This window comes from Barbus barbus (assembly GCF_936440315.1).
Source record: "Barbus barbus genome assembly, chromosome: 48".
NCBI classification, from domain to species: Eukaryota; Metazoa; Chordata; class Actinopteri; order Cypriniformes; family Cyprinidae; genus Barbus; species Barbus barbus.
Genome location: NC_136726.1, coordinates 11307813 through 11333018, shown reverse-complemented (window position 1 = coordinate 11333018; position 25206 = coordinate 11307813). Strand labels below are relative to the sequence as shown.

Below are 25206 nucleotides of genomic sequence, written 5' to 3'. Positions count from 1 at the left end.
GACATTTTTAAATTTAACTCAGGTTGTATTAGTCTAAAAGAAGAAAGTCATATACACCTAGGATGGCTTGAGGATGAGTAATTCATGGGGAATTTTTCATTTTTGGGAGAACTATCCCTTCAAGTATGCAAGAAGATATTTGAAGAATGTTTCAGCTGTTCATACAATGAAAGGCGATGGGGTCCAAAACAAGTCAACATTGGACCCCACTTACTTTTATTGTATGGAAGATGTTTTTCAAAACATCTTTGTGTTCTACAGAAGAAAGAATGTCATACAGGTTTAAACAACATGAGAATTATTAAATGATGCCTGATTTTTCATTTTTGGGTGATTTAATTATACTCCAGTCAATTTAAGACTTGCGATTGGGTGTCTAGGGTCGGAGTTGGCACCTGATTGGTCGCATTTCCCTGCTGTCATAGACAGAGAAGAAGACTTCCAGCTCCTCCCCCAGGTTTGAACTCATCATGCTCTTCATCTGAAGGAACAGGTGGTGCATACTGGCCTGCGGGGGAGCCTCGCGTCTGCGATGACGTCTCTCCATCTATTCAAAAGTAACCAAAATATAATCATTAATCATTATAATGACAAAGACATTTACAACAACACGATCACTCAAAATATACATAAATGTACTAACAGCCCCCAATCTAACCACCACTACAGCAGCACATACTGTATATTTGTGTAAAAATACATTAAAAAAATCATGCAATACTGCTAAAATGCATAATTTATATTGAATGTAGTAAGTAAAACTAAAGCTTTATGTAACCTATGTATTTCTTCACTATAAACCACATATATCAAATTACAATAACCTTTACTACATTATATATTGTAATAACAGATCATTAAAACCCTAGCACTGTGGTTTCATCTTTAAGCTTTTGACCTTTCCTGTTTTATTCTGAACTGAAAGATCATTCAAAACACTTGACCCTGGGGACGCCACAATGGTGTCTTTTTTGCTTGCGCCCTCACTTCCCACTATCCTCTCTTTAAACGCTCTCTCTAGTCTAGTACATCCACACCCACATCTTGTTCTCTTTTGTTTCTTTCCTTCCTCCTTTAACCCCTACCCTCACACCTCTGCCCACCCATGGACCAGTGGAAACTGGGACACGTGTGGTCAGGCTTGCAGCTGAGAGAAAAGACAGAGAATTTAGTGAATTCTGACTATACTGGTATTGTCTTACTAGCTCTCTTTTAAAAATCTAGTGAGCTAGGCAGCATTTCAAGACATTACAGACGCTCTCCTGATACAAAAGCTTAACCTCCTAATGCAGCCTACTAAATTCTAATGCAGAAATTTGTGTTTCCTTTGCAGAGAATGCAATTCCAAAGCAATTTGTTTTTCATATTATTATACTATTATTCATTCAGTACTGAGAAGTATAGATAAAAATAGTTTAAAAGTTAATTATAAAATAGATAAACTATTTATTTTATGACTATATTATGACTTTATGACTATGTTACCCCAAATGTGTGTGCTTTGTATATTCAATACTGAGAAATATAGTTTTAAATCAATAGTATTTAAATTGAAAATACAATAATATTTTTATTTATTTTTTATTTATTTATACTATTCAATATAAGTAGTAAAATATGCTAAACATGCAATATACTAATAGATGCTATGGATATTTAATAATGACAAAGTGTAGTTAATAAAAAAGCAGTCTATTTAAAACTAGACTATTTAAAATTTAAGTCTTTAAAATAATAAAATAATAATAAATAGTCAAATAAAAAGGAATGAAATCTAATCCACACAATAAGATATAAAATAATTTTTTTTTTTTATTAATTAACTAATTATAAAATAAAAAGTTAACAAAATTAAAAAATATATAAATAAAATAAAACAAAAATAACAAAATGTTCTACGTCAGTTAAGATGTTCCCTTAGCAGGCAGCTGCTTATGTCCGCAGTAGGCGGCTCACTAGGTTTTGGAACAGATATTGTATCGCAAAGATCTGTACACAGGCATTGTTGTGGCTTTGAAAGATATGAACCAATTGCACCAATGATGCTGCATGCATGCCAAATTATAAGGGCAGGAAACTACATGCGTGAAGTGTCTCTGCAGTTTGCAAACAGCCTGTTAATGCGCCATTTAGCATTTCTCTCTTGTCCTTAATTACTGTAATTTCCCTATACACAGGCGACTGGAGGTGTGTGTGTGTGTGTGTGTGTCTCTTTGTTAAAACACAGGACGACGCACTTGAGTGAGAGCCTTGGCGTCAGGTCGAGCTGCAGTTGCCATAGTAACACAGCAAAGAATATGGGTGGCAGAGGAGGGAGGTGAGGTGACTCATGGGTAATGGGAATGTGTGTGTGTCTGTGTGTGTATGCCTGCATGTACGTGAGCGTGAATGTATGACTACCCACCAGCCGATACAGCTCTGTGATGCTGATCTCATCAGGGTCCACCATGCCGAAGTCCCTCCTGGGGACGAGATCCAAACCCAGCTGCCTGTCACACACAAAAACACACATTTTGATTCTACCCATCAAATCCCACCGTGGTTATTATAATTTTGCATTTTCCATTTTGTTTTTATTTTAGCACTATTTTCTGATTTACAACAACAAATAAAAATACAGATTTGTTAGTGACATTTTTTATTTCATAGATACATACATTTTATATTAAATAAATATATACACACACAATACTGATCTTTTTATTATGAAAAATATTAAATATATAAATAATAAACGTATAAAAATATGTAAAGTATTGTGACAACCCAATTTGTAATTATTCATTAAATTACATTATATTAAATTAATGAAAATTTATTTAATTAATTGCAATTAAACACATAAATCATCACTGAAAACAATGTGCCATTAACACAGATTTTTGTTTATTTTTCTGTCATTATTTGATTTTACAAATTATGTAATTGTTTCGTAATCAACAGTTTTGTCTTGGTTGTTATAAACGTCAGGCCCTATGAAATTCGATAACCCCCCCCAAATTCCATTAAATTTTTTCCAAAATTCCATGTTTTCTGTTTTGATTTTTCTGAATTCTGTTTTAATGGTTTTATTTATGATTAATTAATTAATGAAAAAGCATGTCTAATCAACTGAATTCCTAAAACTTAAACAATGTAATAATTCATAACAATTTTAACAAATGATAGTTAATGAATTTATTTTTGATTTTTTTCCAGAAATTCTGTGTTGCACAATATACAAATATATTTTGATCTGTAAAAATGTATTATCAAAAAACATCAACAGTTTAATTAACCATTTGGCAAATAACAGAGGTTTTAAATCAAAACACGGATGTAAAATAGTTTTTGAGTGATTTTCCTTAAAATATCACATAAATATCACCTCCACTTTTGTTTTATTCATCCAAATTTTGCCAAATTCTGTGACATTCCACTTTATACAGTCAATTTAATTTTTATGACCAAATTCCATGATTCCGCCCATAACAATAACCCAAGTCATTTTCAGAGAACAATCTGCAGTAACCTACACAAAGCATGAATCAAATGTGAGAAGAATCCATTTCATTGTAAACCCTCCAAAAAACGAATATGTACTGAAAGACACCAGAAAACCATATGTAACACGTCCCACTCGTTACTACCATCTGCGATTTATTTTTCTGAGAAAAACAGCATATAAGCATTCAAGCACGTGGCTGACAGATTGGCCAGCATTTGCCGGCAGTTCATCATCACTGTCCCAACCACTGCGTTCCACCCACTGTTTTTATGTGTACTGCACAATACATTCGCAATCACTGAAATAATAACACAATGTGGCAAAGACAGGAAAGCCAAACTCTAATGGCATAAATGAATCAAACTGAATGATTCTGAAAGGCTTTGAAGTTGTCACACAACCCAAATTTGCAGTAGTCGATACAAATACCATCACGACAATGACAGTATTTTTATTTGTGGTGTATGTGACTGTAACTCACTCGTTTCCCCAGTCCAGCCGTGCCGTGATGTGCTGTTTGATGTCACTCAAGCGATCGTGAGTGAGGTGGCCCACCAGAACCTGCTGCCGCAGCTCCAGTATCTCATTCATCACGTGCCACAGTCTGTGAAAAAGATCCCCTTCATTCCTCTGAGAGACACAGAAAAAACATGAGTGGGTGACAGAGAAAGTGTGTTCACCTTTTTTAATTAAACGAGTTTAAGAAAATGATATAGCTGCCACAGTTTCGGCAGAAACCGTTTTCAGACTTATTCATTATTAGTCTTATTAATTAATACATGCCATGCTCTAAATGAATAAAACTTGTCTTTGGGTAAATTAAACAAAATTACTGACCAGTTGCCTGGTAACTTTTTTTTTTTTTTAACAAAGCAATAGTTAAAACAAATCAAAATGTAAGTAATTGTTTTTATTTTTTATTTTATGTTTATTACTACATCTATATCGGTCTATCTAAAGAAAAAACTATACTAATAAATAAATAAAATTCTATTTTATCTATCATCTATCTATCTATATAATTTGTTCAGAATTCTTTGATGAATAGAAAGTTCAAAACTACAGCTTTTTATTTCAAATGTTTTGTAACATTATAAATGTATTGACTGTAATTTCTGATCAATTTAATGCATCCTTGCTGAATAACAATTTTAATTTATTAAAATATTAATTAATAAAAAAATAAAATAAAAAAAATGTGTGTGTGTGGGGGGGGGGGGGGGGGGGGGGTTCTGACCCCACACTTAAAAGGAAATAACTTTTTAGGAAATAATGCAAAATACAGTTTTGGCAAATACAGGGTTCCCGGACAATTTTTAACTGACACATTTCTTTTTGTAATTCCTGGATAATTAAAAAAAAAAACATCCCTAGTTAAAAAGTTATATATTGTATTTAAAATACATTTATTTCATATTAAGTATAGTTCAAATCTATTAACATATTTACTGACATAACACTCAAGACCTGCTGATATAAAAATATAATTAAACTTTATTTGGAGTAGTACACCAAAGTACTTTCTTAATATTAAGCCTAAAATGTGTTTTAATCTCCCTATTGATGAAGATAGTATGATCTTTAAATAATATTGGTCTTTAAATGCAAGATATTTAAAGTTTACCTAAAGTGCACTTGCAATAGTTCTGCTTTAGCACAATCAAATATACTTCAGCACTATTTCCGCACAATTAAAGTGCATAAACTGCTAAATTGGAACAAATAATTTTGTACTTAAATTATAACAGTTTAGTTTAAATATATTTATTATATAATAAAATATATTTATATTTTATTATTCATTTTCATGATTTTTCCAAGCCTAGAGGCCACAATTTAAATATTCATATAACATTAAATATAAAAAATAAAAATAAAAATAATTAAAAAAAGATTTCCAGGTTTTTAATGAGCTTAGAATGTAAAAATATTTATTTCTGATAAATGCACGTATCATTGACAAGACTAATAAAAAAATATGAACTTCCAAATGAAATGTCCACTGTTAAAGCAACTGCATTTGTTTAGTGCGGCACAAAGAGTGATATTTACCATGTAGAGCTGCTTCCACATGGTGCCCCAGTCTCTCAAGGTCATAGTTATCTCTGTAATGACCGAGTCCTCGGTGGGAATGACGGTCTCAAACTGCCTGCAGGGCAAGACAAACACACAATCACACACACATCTGAACGAGTGCAGGATGGAGAGCAGTGACCTCGCATGACCCTGAGGAGTAACACTGACTCATGAGGACGTGTCCGCAAATATACTTGCGATGGCTCCTGTCACTTTAATAGAGCAGATGTGTCATTTTGAAAATGCATTTTATCTGAAGCACAAGAACGGTCCCTAGTAGCAGTTCAGGGTTTTTCTCAAGGGCACTGGTGGCAGGTCAAAGGTGAGATTTCATTAGCCGTCCATTCATGGGTCACCAGTTCCACCAGATTCAAAACGCTCTTTCTTTAAGATAAATGCCACTTGGATTGATGTATTATTCATTATATAATGCAATAACATTTTAGAAATTTTAGATTTATGTTTTTAAGTGTGGCTTAATTCTCACAGATATGTATATATACTTTTTTTTTTCATAGACTCATACCCTTTGTTCTTGACATGGGCATTCTTGAGGTGAATATAGGAGCTTGGAAATATTCCCTGGGAGAGACAACAAGAAGTTATTTAATGAGCCAATTACTCCGTGTAAAACACACAAGAGTAAACAAACATGCACTTCTGTATATAAATGTGCTGACAGTCAAAGCAGATGAAAATACAGATAAACAGAAAAAAAACTGACAGAAATATAGAAATCATTTAAATTTTGCACATTTACGGAGTCAAGCATACAGCGATATAGGATTGTTCTCACCTTTACGTTTGGATTCTTTGTGATGAATCCTCTGTACCATCCTGCAAAATGGCATTTATAATAATCTCACTTTCATATTTCAACAGCAGAATGCAAAGCGTATTAAACACTTCCAACCGTTTCAACTTTAAGTATGTTGTACAAAAATGAACTGGTTTCACTGGGGGTGTTTCTTCAGCTATGGACACTCTGACCCTGTGGAATTCTAGAAAATATACTAGTGATCAGTGTGGAAAGTGCGGTTTATGAGAGTTGTATTTGTAAATGTATTTTTACACAATAAAATTGATTAAACATTACATTTAAAAATATTAAATAAAAATATTTTAAAATATTTAATATAAACAAAAATGTGTTTTTTTATTATCATGCTAGCATCTGTGGGTATTTTATGACAAGAAAAATATACAGTAATTTATATGAGATTTTATAAATCGATTTTTGTTAATACTCTAAAATTATACTCGGTTCAACTTAGTATAATTGAAATGAAAAATGAAAAAAAAAGGAAAATAAAAAGGTTTCTCACAGTGGTTAAACCCAGCATGCTCTAATAAAACATGTTTCAGGGATAAAGGATTTTTACTAAAAAAAAAAAAACATGTCAGTGGCTTCTTTTCTAGCAGTGTCTGCTTCTAGTTGAAGAAACACCAAAAAAGTAGTAAGAATGAATTAAATCTACTGTGTTATTATTATATTCAACAGAATCAGTCTCCACAGCTGAGGATATGCATCTCTAAAGAGCTTGATTGTCAGCTACACAACAACAACAACGACGACGACGACGACTACCTTCACATTTCTCCAAAATCTGCACCGTGTCACCGATCTCCAGCGGAAGTCCATGTTGAACCATTCCTCGAAAATTTGCCAGCACTGAAGGAGAAAAAGCAAACAGTAAGTAAAAAAAATTGTGCGGCTCCTGAGTAAAGTAACTATGGAAGCCTGTTTCCGCCACTGAATAATTGCGTAATTGAGTTAATTGCGACTTATCTCACAATTCTGACTTTTTTTCTCATAATTGAGAGATATAAACTTGCAATTGCGAATTAAAAAGTCAGAATGGTGAGACAAACTCGCAATTCTGAGAACATATCAGCCCCCCCCCCCAAATTGGACTTTAACTCGCAATTTCGAGTTTATATCACGCAAGTCTGAGAATTGCAAGATGTAAACTCACAATTGCGAGAAAAAAAGTCAGAATGGTGAGTTTATATCTCGCAATTGTGACTATAAATCGGAATTCTGACTTTATAACTCGCAATTATGAGTTTATATCACGCAATTCTGAGAAAAAAAGTCAAAATTATACATTTGTATCTCGCAATTCTGACTTTATATCTCACAATTCTGTGAAAAAAAGTCAGAATTGTGAGATAAAAAGTCACAATAACCTTTTTTTTATTTTTATTCAGTGCTTCCATGAGTAATGGCTCTGACAGACGGCAATGTGACAAAACCATCTGTCTTCTCAAAACTTTGCATGGAAGAGATCAGTGGTTGAAGTAATATCAACATTATGTTCAATATTGACTCTGAATTCAGGAACAGGGACTTTAAATTCATTCTCAATTCACTTCTGAATAACACACAACCCAGCACTCCACACATTTCCTAAAAAAACATTAAACCACACTATGCTTAGATCTGTACTTCCAACATTATCTCACTGCTTTCTTAAATAAACCATACATCCCTAAGCATAAATTACATAACACAAGTACAAGATCTCTCCACACAGGAGCGCAGAGGCTCAACCCATCAACTACTTTTTGCATTCATATGCGTAGATTCTTTATGCACAAATATGTTATTTGGAGTGCTCATTTGCATATCAAGTGGGTAAGGAAATATTCTGACATGGAAATAAATAAATAATTATGTGCATAAACAAAAACCCGCCAGAGATTTGACACTGCTCAGAGGTTAAGCAGGCTGCCGAAACAGCCGTGTCAGCTTTTAAAGACGGGATGTGTTGCTGAGCTCGCTGGCAGTCAGTGATGTGCATTAATACATGCTGAAACAAACACACAGCATCCGGCCTGAATCCAGCAAGACTCTTTCCAAACAGATACCAAGTACGATCAAGGTTAACATCACCATTATCAATATTGATACATATATTAAAGGATATTTTGTGTAATTTCTAAGGATGAAATGACATTTAACCAAATTATTATTATTATTATTACTATTAACATTAAATAGGTTAAAACATATATATATTTTTTTTTTTTCATTAATTAACAACAATTTTAGAACAGGTAATTACAGTTAAATTATCAATTTTAACAATTTCTGGATTAAATATAAAATAATTTAATAGATGGGTCAAATGTTACGGTATATATACAATATATTAGTGCTGTCAAATGATCGCGATTAATCGCATCCAAAATAAAAGTTTTGGTTTACATAATATATGTGTGTACTGTGCATATTTATTATGTTTATATATACAAAGACACACACATACAGCATATATTTTGAAAATATTTACATGTATATATTTATATTCATATAAATTATATCATAAACAAATATATTTAATATATAAACGTAACATATTTTTCTTAAATATATACAAGCATGCATATATTATGTAAACAAAAACTTATTTTGGATGTGATTAATCACGAATAATCGTTTGACAGCACTAAATATATTATATATAAATATTAGGGCTGCCAATCGTTTAAAATATTTAATTGCGATTAATCGCGTGATTGTCATGAGTTAACTCACAATTTTTTCCTTTCTAAATGTACCTTAAATTAGTTTTTAATACTCTAATCAACATGGGCATGGACAAATATGAATGCTTTATGCAAATATATGTTTATTATTATTGAAACCATAGTCAACATAGAGCATGAAGACTAGACATAGGTCATAGATGCTGTTCATGTCTATTAGACACATGAAAAAAGAAATACCAAGTTCCCATTACTTCTCTTTCTTTGCACGGAGTAATTTACTTACACAAACCTGTTTACATTTTTGCAGGACAGGGCAGCTCACTTCTCCTGAACATGCAAAATGTACATTTATTATTTATTATTAGATTTGTTTGCCTCTCTCTCTGTGCCTACATACTGTATTTTGATGCAGCTAAATTCTCAATAAAACTGTTTTCATTTATATATTTTACTGTGTCTGTTGTCAGACAATGGAATGAATATGAAATAGTGATTGAAACGCGACCCATTAAGACTACATAACCAGCTCCCTTCCAAGAAGTTAATCTGCACAAAAATCCTGATAATCAAGCCGTCGTCTGATGAAATCAAATAAACATAAGATAATGACAATAACTGTGCTGTGATTTCGGCTATACTTGCATGTAAAATTAGAGACGCAACATAATATTTGTGTTTAACTGCTCCTCTCCGGCGCTTGATGAACAATGCAGACGCAGAGAGAGAGCGAGAGAGAGAAAGAGAGAGAGAGAGAGAGAGAGAGAGGGAGGGAGAAGTGCGCGTGCTGGGAGCAAGACCTCATGCTCGAGCGGCAGTACCCGTGAGTCTCTGTAACTAAATAAGTTTTGGGCAAACCCTAAAGATTTGATAAAACCCTAAAAGACATTTTCTCTTCCCAGTGTCATGTGACTCGTTAGTGTTACAAGGTCTCAGGTGTGAATGGGGAGCAGGTGTGTTAAATTTGGTTTTATCGCTCTCACTCTCTCATACTGGTCACTGGAAGTTCAACATGGCACCTCATGGCAAAGAACTCTCTGAGGATCTGAAAAAAAAGAATTGTTGCTCTACATAAAGATGGCGTAGGCTATAAGAAGATTGCCAAGACCCTGAAACTGAAGCACGGTGGCCAAGACCATACAGCGGTTTAACAGGACAGGTTCCACTCAGAACAGGCATCGCCTTGGTCAACCAAAGAAGTTGAGTGCACGTGCTCAGCATCATTTCCAGAGGTTGTGTTTGGGAAATAGACGTATGAGTGCTGCCAGCATTGCTGCAGAGGTTGAAGGGGTGGATGGTCAGCCTGTCAGTGGTCAGACCATACGCCGCACACTGCATCAAATTGGTCTGCAAGGCTGTCGTCCCAGAAGGAAGCCTCTTCTAAAGATGATGCACAAGAAAGCCCGGAATTACTGTGTGTTTTGTATCGCTAGTTAAGTGTCTGTTCTCTGAGCATTAACCCTACCTGCGTGAGGCACGCCGCTTCCGGCTCACGCTGTTCTATACTTTATTAAAAGTTTATTGATTCTGAATGCGTTGCATGTCCATATTGCACTGAAATGCGACCCTTGCGTCTGCAGCAACACACCCACCACACGTGAAGTCGATTGGATGAATGGTTCTCGACATAATAAAAATGTAAACACACACACAGAGATTCCTGCCTTTATTAGAGAGAAGAATATGTTCAGCCCCTCCCTCCGAAGCTTCAAATATTCGGTGTTGATTATTACCGAAGCTTCGAAGCTCAAAAAATGGTATTCAGACCAGCCCTAGTGAACTCAGGCACGAAATTCTGTGTATATCTTTGCCTTACAGACATTAAAAATATAGAGAGAGTGGAATGCCTACTTTCAATGAACCAATTCAAATGGAAAACAAATTCTCAGATTATGTAATCTGTATGAAACATGCATACAGGCGCATCACTGTGGCGATGACGAGTCCGTGTCGCCAATTTATCTTTTAAGCCGAAAACAAAGAAAGCACTAGTTAATCAAATTATTAAAATGTTAATGCAGCCTCTGTACTGTTTTTCCCCTGACACAATCATAATCAGTACTTCTGCGGCAAGCTTTATGCGTGTGCTTGAGTGCTTATTAGGCAATGAAAGGCTCATTATAATGATTTAAATGGTTTATTAATAAACGTGCGATTAGTCGACTAATGCTTCAAATGAACGACTACTAGTCGACCAGAAAAATCCTTAGTCGAGGGCAGCCCTAGTGATTACTGGATTAAGGATTTTTGAATTTAATATTCATTTTGATTCAGACGAAGCTAACGAATCTGATTATTTTGTGAACTAGATTAACTGAAAGGCACAAACACAAAAAAACAACAACAAATTGATCTTCACTAAGTGACAGCATAGCAACACCCTGACAACCACCCACAACACCTTAGCATCTCAGCAATTAATTTTTTATGAGAAACTCAGTCATTGCCAACGGGAGTGACAAAAGCTCTGTTGTAATAGGACGGGCGAACCCGTCTGAGCTGTGCACTTGTGCTAAATGCTTTCCCACGGTCCTGCTGTCAGCGCTGTGGACACACACTGCTGCTTGGCAGAGAGACAGGGCAGCCAGAGGCCCGTCTCGCATAACCCTTACCAGGTGCAAAGAGCCGTCCGGACCGCTATAACGCTGAGCCTGTGACTCAGTCGCGCGGCTGTGATCTACAGTCACCGTGCAGGAAGGTTCAGTCGAGTTGCTTCTGCGGTAATGCGGCTGCTATTACACATCGGAGCATTTTAGAAAGGTTAAGGTAGCATTAATTAATCTGCCCACATTTATAGACTGCATAGTATTGTGCATGTTCAGCTTCTAAATCTCTGTGGATATAAAGAATATCACACGTCACACATTTTTTGAGCAGGGTATGTTTGGGAAAAATGTTGTGATGGACTGCGCGATTGCTCATTGCATCACTCCGGTTGATGTGTTGGCACATTTTCTCTGCTGTGCTCAAAGGTTACCCACAGAAATCAGTTTTCCTCAAGTTAGACTGGTATGAACTCGAAGAACAATGTGTAACAATTGTATAAAGCTTTCTAGCCTGTGCATTTATAATACACCTTATAATCAGTCAAATGTACATATTGTTAATGCGGTCAGTTATAGGTTATCACTGATATTACAGATTTTTTAAATCAGCAAACAGTATTATATATTTGAATGTTTTAGGGCTGTCGCGATTCGTCGATTTTAGTCGATTTTTAAAAATCGTCGACTTCATTTTGCTCGCTTCGACTAACGAGCAAAATTCCGGAAGTGTCGCATTTCACGGACGAAAATCCATAAAACACATTATTAGACTGCATGATATATTAAATGCATTTAAAAATCATAATTAAGCATAATTGTGAATTCACAAACGCTATGATTTAATTGCGATACAGTTCTGACACGGTATATGTGCTTTATTTACATGCGTGTAGGTTAAGTAGCCTACGTGCGTCTCACAGCGGCTCCGTTCACAGTAAAATTGTAGATTCTTTGTGGGAAATTAATCATTTAGATTAATCGACAAATTAGTCGATAGATTAATCGAAATAAAAATAGTCGTTAGTGGCAGCCCTAGAATGTTTATTTACATTTATATTACATCTGCTGTCATCTTATGATCACTTAAAGTAAACATTTAAAAACACTTATTTTAAAATGCTCTTGAGTATTATCTCAAACATAATATTTAATTATTCATACTGTACATTAAAATCTTGAGATGCCTAAATTCCTTGAAGCACTTTAAACAAATTATTTTATTTATTTTTTTATTTACTATTGTTTTTATATTTTTAGACAAAATTTTAACATTTTAATACCAATTACTTACTGATTGCAACCATAACATGAAAATAATTATCATATCTGACAGGATTTTTCATAGATACATTACACAAATTGCATTATTTTATATTTTTAAGCATATCTTGCATTTTTCAAAATGTTCTATTTGCATTATAAAAATATCAACATATAAATATTTAATATATATATATATATATACAGGTCCTTTTCAAATAATTAGCATATTGTGATAAAGTTCATTATTTTCTGTAATGTACTGATAAACATTAGACTTTCATATATTTTAGATTCATTACAACACAACTGAAGTAGTTCAAGCCTTTTATTGTTTTAATATTGATGATTTTGGCATACAGCTCATGAAAACCCAAAATTCCTATTTAAAAAAATTAGCATATTTCATCCGACCAATAAAAGAAAAGTGTTTTTAATACAAAAAAAGTCAACCTACAAATAATTATGTTCAGTTATGCACTCAATACTTGGTCGGGAATCCTTTTGCAGAAATGACTGCTTCAATGCGGCGTGGCATGGAGGCAATCAGCCTGTGGCACTGCTGAGGTGTTATGGAGGCCCAGGATGCTTCGATAGCGGCCTTAAGCTCATCCAGAGTGTTGGGTCTTGCGTCTCTCAACTTTCTCTTCACAATATCCCACAGATTCTCTATGGGGTTCAGGTCAGGAGAGTTGGCAGGCCAATTGAGCACAGTAATACCATGGTCAGTAAACCATTTACCAGTGGTTTTGGCACTGTGAGCAGGTGCCAGGTCGTGCTGAAAAATGAAATCTTCATCTCCATAAAGCTTTTCAGCAGATGGAAGCATGAAGTGCTCCAAAATCTCCTGATAGCTAGCTGCATTGACCCTGCCCTTGATAAAACACAGTGGACCAACACCAGCATCACTGACTGTGGGTACTTGACACTGGACTTCATTTTGGACTGCATTTTGGCATTTCCCTCTCCCCAGTCTTCCTCCAGACTCTGGCACCTTGATTTCCGAATGACATGCAAAATTTGCTTTCATCCGAAAAAAGTACTTTGGACCACTGAGCAACAGTCCAGTGCTGCTTCTCTGTAGCCCAGGTCAGGCGCTTCTGCCGCTGTTTCTGGTTCAAAAGTGGCTTGACCTGGGGAATGCGGCACCTGTAGCCCATTTCCTGCACACGCCTGTACACGGTGGCTCTGGATGTTTCTACTCCAGACTCAGTCCACTGCTTCCGCAGGTCCCCCAAGGTCTGGAATCGGTCCTTCTCCACAATCTTCCTCAGGGTCCGGTCACCTCTTCTCGTTGTGCTGCGTTTTCTGCCACACTTTTTCCTTCCCACAGACTTCCCACTGAGGTGCCTTGATACAGCACTCTGGGAACAGCCTATTCGTTCAGAAATTTCTTTCTGTGTCTTACCCTCTTGCTTGAGGGTGTCAATGATGGCCTTCTGGACAGCAGTCAGGTCGGCAGTCTTACCCATGATTGCGGTTTTGAGTAATGAACCAGGCTGGGCGTTTTTAAAAGCCTCAGGAATCTTTTGCAGGTGTTTAGAGTTAATTAGTTGATTCAGATGATTAGGTTAATAGCTCGTTTAGAGAACCTTTTCATGATATGCTAATTTTTTGAGATATTAATAACATTAATATTATTTAACAATATTAAAACAATAAAAGGCTTGAACTACTTCAGTTGTGTTGTAATGAATCTAAAATATATTAAAGTCTAATGTTTATCAGTACATTACAGAAAATAATGAACTTTATCACAATATGCTAATTTTTTTAAAAGGACCTGTATATATATGTGTGTGTGTGTGTTTATGTATATAATTATATATAAATATATTATGTCCATTTGAAATGGTAAATTTGTTTTGCTATTTTTTTTATATCATTTTAATAGTATAAAAAACTATTATTAAATTTATAATAAAAACTGAATATTATACTAAAATGTAACATATATAACAATAATAATTTATTTCAAATATATATATTTGAAATAAATTATTAATGTTATACGTGTTACATTTTAGTATAATATTATATATATAATATATATATATATATATATATATATATATATATATATATATATATATATATATATATATATATATATATATATATATATATATATATATATATATGGTAATAATAATAATGGTTTATTTAATATTTATACATACATATTTTTCTATTTTAATGTTATAGGCTATTTTCTTTGCAAAAATACTACAAATAATTGACTATGTTTTAAAATTTACAATAGTAACTGGAAATTGCATCAGCTGAAATATAACTTGAATGGAAGTTGTGAATTCATACGCACACTTTTGTTAGAATACAATCACATGATGCATAACATTACTGAATAGTTTGATGCTTCCACAACTATCATTATCACAAGATTTCATCGATGTTAGCCTGAAAAACACAGAACTGATCTGATTCAGCAATTGAAGGTACCATCAATTGACCCGAAACACTCTCACCTGCAGTCCTCATAGAAAGAACAGCTGCAAATCCTACTGATCTGATGCAATACAACTTACCACAAAACACTTATTCTGTATTTTAAAACCATCATTACTTACTATATTTTACATGCACTAATATATTCACTGCAAATGCCATTTATCAGCGTTACCAGAGACAGTAAATGGCTGATGTCAGGACATTAAACCACAGCAGAATCCCCTGTAGACAGTCAGAGCTCGCTGATATCTGTCTGTGTGTCAGGGTGATGGATGGGCGTGCTCACTAACCTCTCTTCATATTGCTTTTTGACGCTAGCTGTAATGTTGTATTGAGTCAGCCTCCAGAGAGGACAATACAAGCCGAAGGCAGAGCACGAACAGACATACTCTTGATACACAGAAATACCAACACAACACTTAGATTGCTAATGGGAGGGATGTTCGTATGGGTACATCTGGGATCCTGCAGTTATTCTTGTAGTGAGTGAAGCTAAGCAAAATATTTATTTTATAATATTTATTTAGATTTATAAGCAAAATATAAATCACAAATATTTCAGGTGTTTTACACAATTTTTGATTATATGATTGTTTCTTTTGGAACTTCAATTTGTAATTTGAATTTAAAACATACATATGCATATATAATTAGAATGTATAAATGATTAATTAATAATAACAATAATAATTAGTAGTAGTAGTAGTAATTATTTTACTGTCAATTTGTGTTATTATCATAATTCTTATTATTTCATCATAAATGATTAAATTATTATTGTTGTTTGTTACCTAATCATTTATAAATTCTACTTGTATACACATTTATAATTAGTCCACACAGCTACAACCGTGTTATTTTAGTAATATAGTATTTAGCATATCTTAAATACATTTTTTATTCTAATTTTTTTTAAGTTAAACCACACAGAAATGAGAAATGCTGCCTTGTTAACTAGCTGAAAAAAACAGCTAATGTTTACTTTATTTCAAGTAAAGAAAAAGGTTTTTGTTTCAGGTTTAGTTAATGGTTTAATAACCCTGGTCTGAGCAAGATGGCACAGTACCCTTTCTACATAAAATTCTGAAAATATTTTTTTAAAACTAAACATTATGATTAAAAACATGCTTAAAGTGTGTTTTGTTTTTTTAAGTTTTTATTCAGTTTATGAAGCTTATAATTGAATTGAAAAGTACTAAATTAAGTAATAAATTAATAAAAATTAAATTAATTTAATAGAAAAGTAATAAGCAACTTATTTTTTGTAAATTAAAAACAATGTATAAAACTTCATGCATTTGAATAAATTTACCGTCAATAATGATGCTGCATACGTTGCATTCGACATGTTTTCTCACTAACAAATCATGGTTCATGTTTAAATATGAAATACGTAAACAAAATAAAGAAATCTACACTCATCAAGCCATTTCATGTGATTTAACCCTGACACATGAAAAATATAAATCAGAAAAAGAAAAACAAACATAATAAAACATTTCATTGAACCTTTAGACATTATTATTGAAGCAAATATGATAAATACTATAGGCTTTCTAAGCTTAGAATACAAGATGCTGATAAAGCTTTCGGTTCATTTAATCACACCAAGCATTAGCAGAGACGCAAGTTCAATATATTGGCCGAAAATGGCTCAGCCAGTCTCTAAAACAAACAACTTTAATAAAAATCAAGCATCAGAGGTACACCAGCAGTGCAGTTTTCTCATCTGATGTGTAATCATTCCCAGACTCAGCCCTCGTGTGCAGTAATGAGAATATTAGTTTTGATATTACATCTCTCATATATTTTGCTTTGTTCTGTTCAGTCCCAGAGTGCAACATCTTTCTATATTAACACTTTATTTGCATATAAAACAGCGCAGGTCCTATTGTAGTTCTAGAATAACAAAACGCCATCACCATAAAGACATCTCACTTAAAATAAATACAGGCCATTATGATGCACAAAGAACGTTTAGATTAACAAATCAATTCTAATTTGCAGGATTAGCAAACTTAAAAAAGAGAAATACAAAAGAGGTCTCTTTAACATCTCAACTGTTTCTCCTAGATATCAAGACTACTGATTTTCTCCTGACAGTCAGGGCCTTTTTGACAAAGACACTTTGATAACAGTAACTGTCCTTCATCAAAAGATGTTTCTGACATGGTAAAACACCCCCCCCCCCCCCCCACAACAGTGTAAAATGAGGCTCTGAGGCTCCATCAAAACATTACTATTTGTTTAAGAATCCCAACCACCCTGACATAGCAACAGTGGCTCAACCAATCACGTGAGTTGGGGGCGTAGCTTTCTGCTGTTAGACCAATGACAGGCAGGGTAAGTGTTCTGGAAACCTGTTTGCAAAGAGTCATTATTTAAGTGAAGAAAGTTAAGTGAAATCTATCAAGAATCAATAATATTACTTCACGGTTTCAAAATTAAATAAGAAAGCATTCTCAGATGATTTTCTGACAACTGAATACAGCCTAAATGTGTTTGTAGTCTGTGTTCATTAGTGAAGCGTGGCACTCAGATGGGAATGTCTTGTAGCTATTCTCCACGGAGCACAGGGCGGCCGTTATTACCAGAATGCCCAGAGAGAGAACAACTGAGACGGAGAGAAAGAACTGGAGGAGAGTGGTGGAAAACGCACAGCAAACTCACTTTTGGGAATTGTTTGTCTTCGGCTGTCGCTTTCTCTAATATTACAGAAGACAGAGAAACTGTACTTGACAGTCTGAGAAAGCCAAGAGCATGTAACACATTTCAGTACCGCGTTATCGCCTTGCGCCATCAACCTGATCAATGCTTTGAGGAGAGAATTATCACTTGACAACTTGATTTCAGCAAAAAATGTCAGACACGTTGAGTCATGGTGCTCATGCAGGCGATGTAGGTTTAAGTCCAACTCTCTCTAGCCAATATTGGTGCGTTCAAGGCAAGTTGGAAAGATCATACTTATAAGTTGAGTCCACCACAAAAAAGTCACCACAAAATGTGAAAATCTGAACTTTCATTAAAGGCAGGGTAGGTAATTTGGTTCAAAAACATTTTTGTTATGCATTTGAAAGCATAGACTGTAAAAAAAAGATGGATGACGCGTCCCATTTTTATAGCATCAAATTACTAGCTAAAATCAAACTTCTCACAAAAACGAACAATTGAACATATATCAGCGTGATAACAACTACCTTAAATGACCAAAACCTTATTTCGGAAAATTGTATTGGAAGTCCCATTTGTTTACATGGAGAGGGCGGGGTTTATGACCTGTACTACAGCCAGCCACCAGGGGGCGATCAAAGAGCCCGCAGCTTCACGGCACACCCGGTTGAAAGTCTCTTCACATCCCAATAGCAATCACTAAGTTAAGTGGTTTTATATCGTTTGTGAAAGACAAAGGACCATAAAATACGTTAGTACTGTACAATTACAATAGAATATATAACAATTAAATTTACAGTACCTTCATAAATAGAATAACAGCATAAAAAAGCAAAAATACACCTGATGTGGATTCTTTAGTCATCTTTTTGTAGAAGTAGAGTTTCAAAATCTTGCTGAATTATTTTGTAAAAAACGTACATTGCCATTTTGCTCCGACCAAAGTTACTTGAACTCATCTGATGCTGTAACTTCCCAGGAGGACTTGAATGCATCATATTCCCAGCCTGTCAACTGGGTCTGTCCAACAGCATGGCAAAAATAAATCTGACATAACTCTGAGGTCTCATTCTCCAGGTCACGTACGGCCTCACAGGTTTCTCTGAGGAAAAATGCAACTTATGCAACTTCTCCAACCTGTAGGTGCGAGTAAATTCACTTGACTATCAACGTGGTTGCTATGAAAAACAGCCGACGAGCTCTGACAGATGGTAACAAGCACAAAGGTAGCAGTTTGGCGAGCGAATGCCCTTTTCAAACCCTTCCCACACAGACAGCCATGCTCTACATGCGTTTTGACAGCAACCGACGAGCACAACTGTTGAAGTCACACTGTAAACTACCTGACAGACAGGCTCCAGCACATACGGTCAGTTCTTATCTTTGGAGATTTCAAAAATCGCATGTTATATGGAATCTACAACTGTATATAATTGTTGTTCAGGACTAAAATAAACTTTACTCAACTACTGTAAACAAAGAGCTGTTTCCATGCTTTTATTAGTAGTTGGCCAATTCACAATATTTTTGTTAATATATAAAAACAATGTTATCAATCCATTACTCCACAAATCCATGCAACTCCAGTTCATCAATCAACATCTTGTGAAGAGAAAAGCTGTATGTTCATAAGAAGCAAATCTCTCATTTAGGCATTTTAAATTGAAAGCCAAAATACATGTCCATTTTCCATTACACTTCCTCTAGTTAAAAAGTCCTTCCCTGTTGTCCTCTCACATCAAAATCCACCAACATATTTGCTTAGAACTGTTTTGGCTTGTAAATGGTGCTCGATCTGTGCATATTTCTCTCCTGATTCGGATGAGATGACTTTTCCACTGGAGAAAGCAACATTATGGAGAGAGGATCCATTCAAATTTTTGAAGTTAAAACAACTTAATGATGGATTTATTTCCTACAAACACACAGCTTTTCGATTTACAAGATGTTAATTGATGGACTGGAGTCATGTGGATTACTTGTGGATTGTTGATGTTTTTATCATCTGTTTGGACTCTCATTCTGACGGCACCCATTCACTGCAGAGGATCCATTGGTGAGCAAGTGATGTAATGCTACATTTTTCAGCCAATTTTCATTTTTGAGAAAACTAGTGTTTTTTTGTTTTTTTTTACAAGAAACATATACAATCATTCGCAATGTACACACTATGTATGTACACGCATTTACAAAATATACAGGGTAAACTTTCATTTCATGCTAACTTTAAAGGTAATATTTTAAAAACACTAATACCTTAATAACAGTTAAATATAATCTTTAAGAAATCTCAAAATCAATAACCATTTTTTTATACTGTACAATATGACGTTGTTGGACCACTTTTTGTGCTTTTTTTTCAGTTGTGGTTTGGAATGAGCTATATTTGCTACAAGAAATCCACTTTTGTGTACCACAGAAAAAAACAACATGGGTTTCGAACAACATGAGCATGAGTAAACAATTACAAAATTGTCATTTTTGGGTGAACGATCGCTTTAAACCCATGAGATAAATTAGAAGAAAGCTCTGAAGAATCAAAAGCTCAAAGCCTGAAATTCGTAGAGATTCCTGTTCCTGGCAAGGCCATAGAAAAATGAATCCAATATTGGCTTCTTTCTGCTTCTCCTGGAGGGTGAAAGGAATTATGGGACTGGGAGTGAGTAAAATATGAGTGGATACTAGCAACAGGATTCTGGGTGAGCTGATTTTAACAAAGAATAAAACCCTAACGATTGTTTTGGCAGTGACAGAGAACATAGAGCGTCGTATGTTATTGAAGTGGTAACATGCAAAAATGAGTTCTGCACACATGACAATGAATTATGCAAAAAGAGCTGCTGAGATTGTTATAAGCATGAATGATTCAAATCTATATCCTGCTCTCTCTCTAAACTGAGTCTTTGCAGTGACAGGATATTTAAAAAAATACGCTTCTACATGACTGGTTTCAAAGAGCTCACAACTGACACTTTTACACCTTGTTGCGACATGCAGCTATTTGAACAGTGAAAGCTCGCTATGGGCAATAAACCTTTAAGCTTTCACAAATCTTTAAGTATATGTCAGCGTATACTATGTATAGCTGTGTTCCAAAACCTAGTGAGCTGTCTTGCCATCTACTGCCTACATAGACAGCATCCTAACTGAACTGAAACTTAAGTTTTAAGTGAATGATTTGAAATGTTCTACATAAGTAGCAACTTCTCACATGAATACGGAGTGAAATAGTCACATTGTCAAATTAGACTTAAATATTGTAATAGTAACAGCACACATTATGTTAAGCGTATGGACAAGTCTTGACTCCCATCCTGTGTTTTTTTTGTTCTTCAGAACTTTTTCACTCACAGTAAGAGACTCGATTTTACAGCTGATTCCAAAAGAGTTTGACGTTAACATGTTGCTATAAGAATGTGTTACTTTAATAACCGTAAAAAGATATAGTACACAAATATTCATTAAAATAGCAACTTCAAGATGGGGGGGGGGGGGGGGGGGGTAATATAATGTGATTTGGTATATATATAACGCAATAAAACACCCTGCACCTAACATGGACTGAGATAGATTGTTTATAGAAATTAGACTGTTAATTTTAGTGCTAATTTTTGGTATTGAATGCTAATGGTTTGCTTAAACATTTCTTTCGATTTTTTTTACTTAATCTGCTGCAATGAATTCTGGGATGGCCCTGTCTGTTAAGGACACATGCAGTGCTGCCTTAAGATTCGGCCAAAATTAGGTATCCTAGAGGGCTGCATAATGTTGCTGCCAACCTTTTGAAACAGCTTTTGCATCCCATGATGACTTAAAATGCTCGCTAGGTTTGGGAACAGAGCTTATGTGTGCTCTAGAAGTCTCATTTAATTCCCACTGACGCCTCACAGATCTAGCAGCTGACTAGGCCACTTCTAGCTTTATCTGTCAATCTTATCTCTTTCTCGGAGTGGCAGCGTGCCTGTTGACCAGGGCACAGTAGGCGCCCAGTCAGCATGTGACAAAAGCAAGAGCCTCATTTGTATGCGGAAAGCACTAGCATCATAAATCCGAGCTGAGAAGCACGGGAACGGAATGTGCCGATCCCTGACTACATCGCTAAATAGTTTGACCGAGATCAGTTTTTAGGCTGGAGATAAGTGAAGCGCTGGATGTTTCAATTTCGCTAAATTCTTCACCAATCAGAAGAGATGTAACACGGTGCTGCTGATCTGCATGTGGGAGATCTGCTATTATGTGCTGGTGACATTAGCTTTCACTTATTAAATGTTCAGAACATTATGGCGTAATTATAAACCAATATGGACTTGTCAAACTGTCTATTCCCAGCTGTTCCCTGCAGATTCCACATGGTGGTTTTCATCACGAGCCGATCAACATCCAAATTCAGTAGGGATGCAGAGATGACATTCAGAATGACGCGATTTCAAAGGAACATTCAGCGAAAAATGAAAATTCTTATGTCATTTGGAAGAATGTTTGAACTGTTTTCATCCATACAATACAATGAAAGTCACTGGTGTCCAAAACAACACTGGACTTCACTGACTTCCAAAATTTCTTGTTTTTGTTCAAATGTTTATAAGAAGAGGGTGACTAAATGATGAAAGAATTTATATTTTTGGGTGAACTATTGCTTTAAATTGCATTTATGCATTTATTCCTGCTTGAATAATATTAATGGATGTGGAGAAATCTACATATGACTCACCAATGGATTCTCTGCAGTGAATGGGTGCCGTCAGAATGAGAGTTTAAACAGCTGATAAAACATCACAATAATCTACAAGTAGCTAATCCACACAACTCCAGTCCATCAATTAACGTCTTGTCAAGTGTAAAGCTGTGTGTTTGTAATAAACAAATTCATCATTAAGGCGTTTTAACCAAAATACCTCTACATAATCTATAACGCTTCCTCCAGTGAAAAAGTTAATCTCCTGTTGTCCTCTCACATCAAAATCTACTGACAGATTTGTTTACAACAGTTTTCATTTGTTTTCACTTGTAATCAGTGCTTGATCTGTGCATATTTCTCTCCTGATTCAGACAAGATGACTTTTTAACTGGAGAAATGGACTCATATTTCAGCTGGAAGCGATGGTTTGAAGTTAAAACATTTTACGATGGATTTGTTTCTTACAAACATGCAGCTTTTCACTTCACAAGATATTAATTGATGGACTGGATTTGTGTCATTTACTTGTGGATTATTGTGATGTTTTTATCAGCTGTTTGGACTTTCATTTTGACGGCACCCATTCACTGCAGAGAATCCATTAAATCCATTGAGCAAGTGACAAACAAACTCATCTACTGTATATCTTGCATGGCCTAAGGGCGAGTAAATTTTCAGCCAATTTTAATTTTGGGGTGAACTATTCCTTTAATTCAGAAGACTTGGAATACTGCACACAAATCATATGGACTTCATTCATAATATTTTTATGGCACTTTTGGGTCCTTTTTGAAACTTAAACGTGCCATTCCCCATTTACTCTAATTGCAGGGACAAAAAAAGACCTTAAAATATTCTCCCTTTGAATCCCACAACAGAAAAAAAACAAGTCATGCAGGTGAGTAAATAATGACAAAATGTTCATTTTTTTAAGCGATCTTTTCTTAGTCCCATTAATAGTCCCATTTCCTTCCATCAGCTTTGGTTTAAAGAGGAAAAGCCAGGTGCGGGAAGATGATCAACAGACACATTCTTGTTTGAAATGCCATTGCATTTAACGATACATTTACTGTAAATAGCAGATGGTTCATTAAGCTGAATTTGCAACCAAAAAGGCTGAGAGGCCAAGATTACAGTGCATGCCTGTGTGTAAATGTGTATGCATGCATTTATATGTGTGTGTGCTATCCCGGCTGGACTCCATCCATATTTCATGACCGATAAAGGTTTCGGTAGCTGTGTACACTTTCCAAAGAGCAGAACTGCAATATTCAGCCATTTTGCCATATTCCACAGCAATATGCTCCAGATGTGGCTAACATGAAAATAAAAGAAAATCATTTTGCTATTTTCCATAATATCATTCTGCAATTTAACAACATAAAAACAGAGGCTTTGTTTGTTGTCCCACCTTCCCTGCCTCCACAAACAACCTTTCTTCTTTGCTCTGACCTTCTCTCCTTCTAAGTGAAGAAATGACCAAATGTCATCCTGTTTATTTGAGTAAAGCTGTAGTGGACAGGATCACAGGAGACCTGAAGCCCGTGTGAACTCCACTGTACTTCTAGACTCCTCAAAACCGCTCAACTGACTTTATGTCCACCTCTACCCGTCAGCCAATGAGAGATGAGCAGATTTCAGACTGCTCATCTGCCAAAAATCATCCTTCAAACTGTCAGCTGCTGTCACAACAAACTTACCAAAAAAATAACAAATCAAAATAATATCACAGAGGTTATCATTTGGCTCAAATTGCCCTGAACATTTGATGGCACTTAATACAAGCACTATTTTAAGCAATTTAGTGAATAATTAATCAGTTATCAATATGTACATAAAGGGTGCGTGCATGCGTGTGTGTGGGTGTGTGTGAAAAACAGAGAGAAAAAGAAAGATCAAAGATGGATAGATAGATAGATAGATAGATAGATAGATAGATAGATAGATAGATAGATAAACATTTAAAAATGTATTCATATGTAAACAAAAATGTACATATATATATATATAAATACATAAGTACAAATATAACGTAAGTCGAATACGTTATTGTTTGCTGTTGATGTAATAATAGATAGAATATGCTTTTCTCAAATAAAACAGTATTGCTTCGGTTTTAGACGTAAAATCATTTGCTCAGTAAATGAATCGGAGCGTCTATATAAAGGAAAACAAAAGATTCTGTTTCTATTTCTGCTTATTGCTGCATATAAGGGTTATTCAAGATTCAAATTAATGAAGAAAAAAATTAATATTTCCAGTCGGATGATAAAAAATAATAATAAAGCACACACTCGATATGCATTATTCTGTCACTTGGCTTCAAGGTTTTAAATCAGCGGACATTTCATCTGCCATCAGATTGTAGATGTCACGGCTCATTATCGCACCTGCAGCGATATAACTTCAGTTTTATTAACGATGCGGCAATATAATGTAAATTTATTACTTACCAACGCCATATTTTTCATGTTCAGTCGGTATCCACATTTTTTCCGCGTCAAGTAAAAGAAAATGTGCTATAAAAC

The 25206-nt window shown here is 34.9% G+C and overlaps 1 protein-coding gene across 1 annotated transcript in view; it reads right to left on the bottom strand.

Annotated features, from left to right (window-relative positions):
• The window catches only part of dock4a (dedicator of cytokinesis 4a), a gene marked incomplete at both ends in the record, with an annotated part of 66168 nt that extends 41000 nt beyond the window's left edge, over positions 1 to 25168 (bottom strand). Inside the window, 8 exons of the mRNA XM_079411891.1 lie at positions 396 to 547; positions 2405 to 2489; positions 3969 to 4117; positions 5540 to 5636; positions 6090 to 6145; positions 6360 to 6400; positions 7152 to 7235; positions 25132 to 25168. Of these exons, the coding sequence (XP_079268017.1) occupies positions 396 to 547; positions 2405 to 2489; positions 3969 to 4117; positions 5540 to 5636; positions 6090 to 6145; positions 6360 to 6400; positions 7152 to 7235; positions 25132 to 25168 (701 nt within the window). The remainder of the gene's footprint in view (positions 1 to 395; positions 548 to 2404; positions 2490 to 3968; positions 4118 to 5539; positions 5637 to 6089; positions 6146 to 6359; positions 6401 to 7151; positions 7236 to 25131) is intronic.
• Positions 25169 to 25206: the final 38 nt, after the last annotated feature.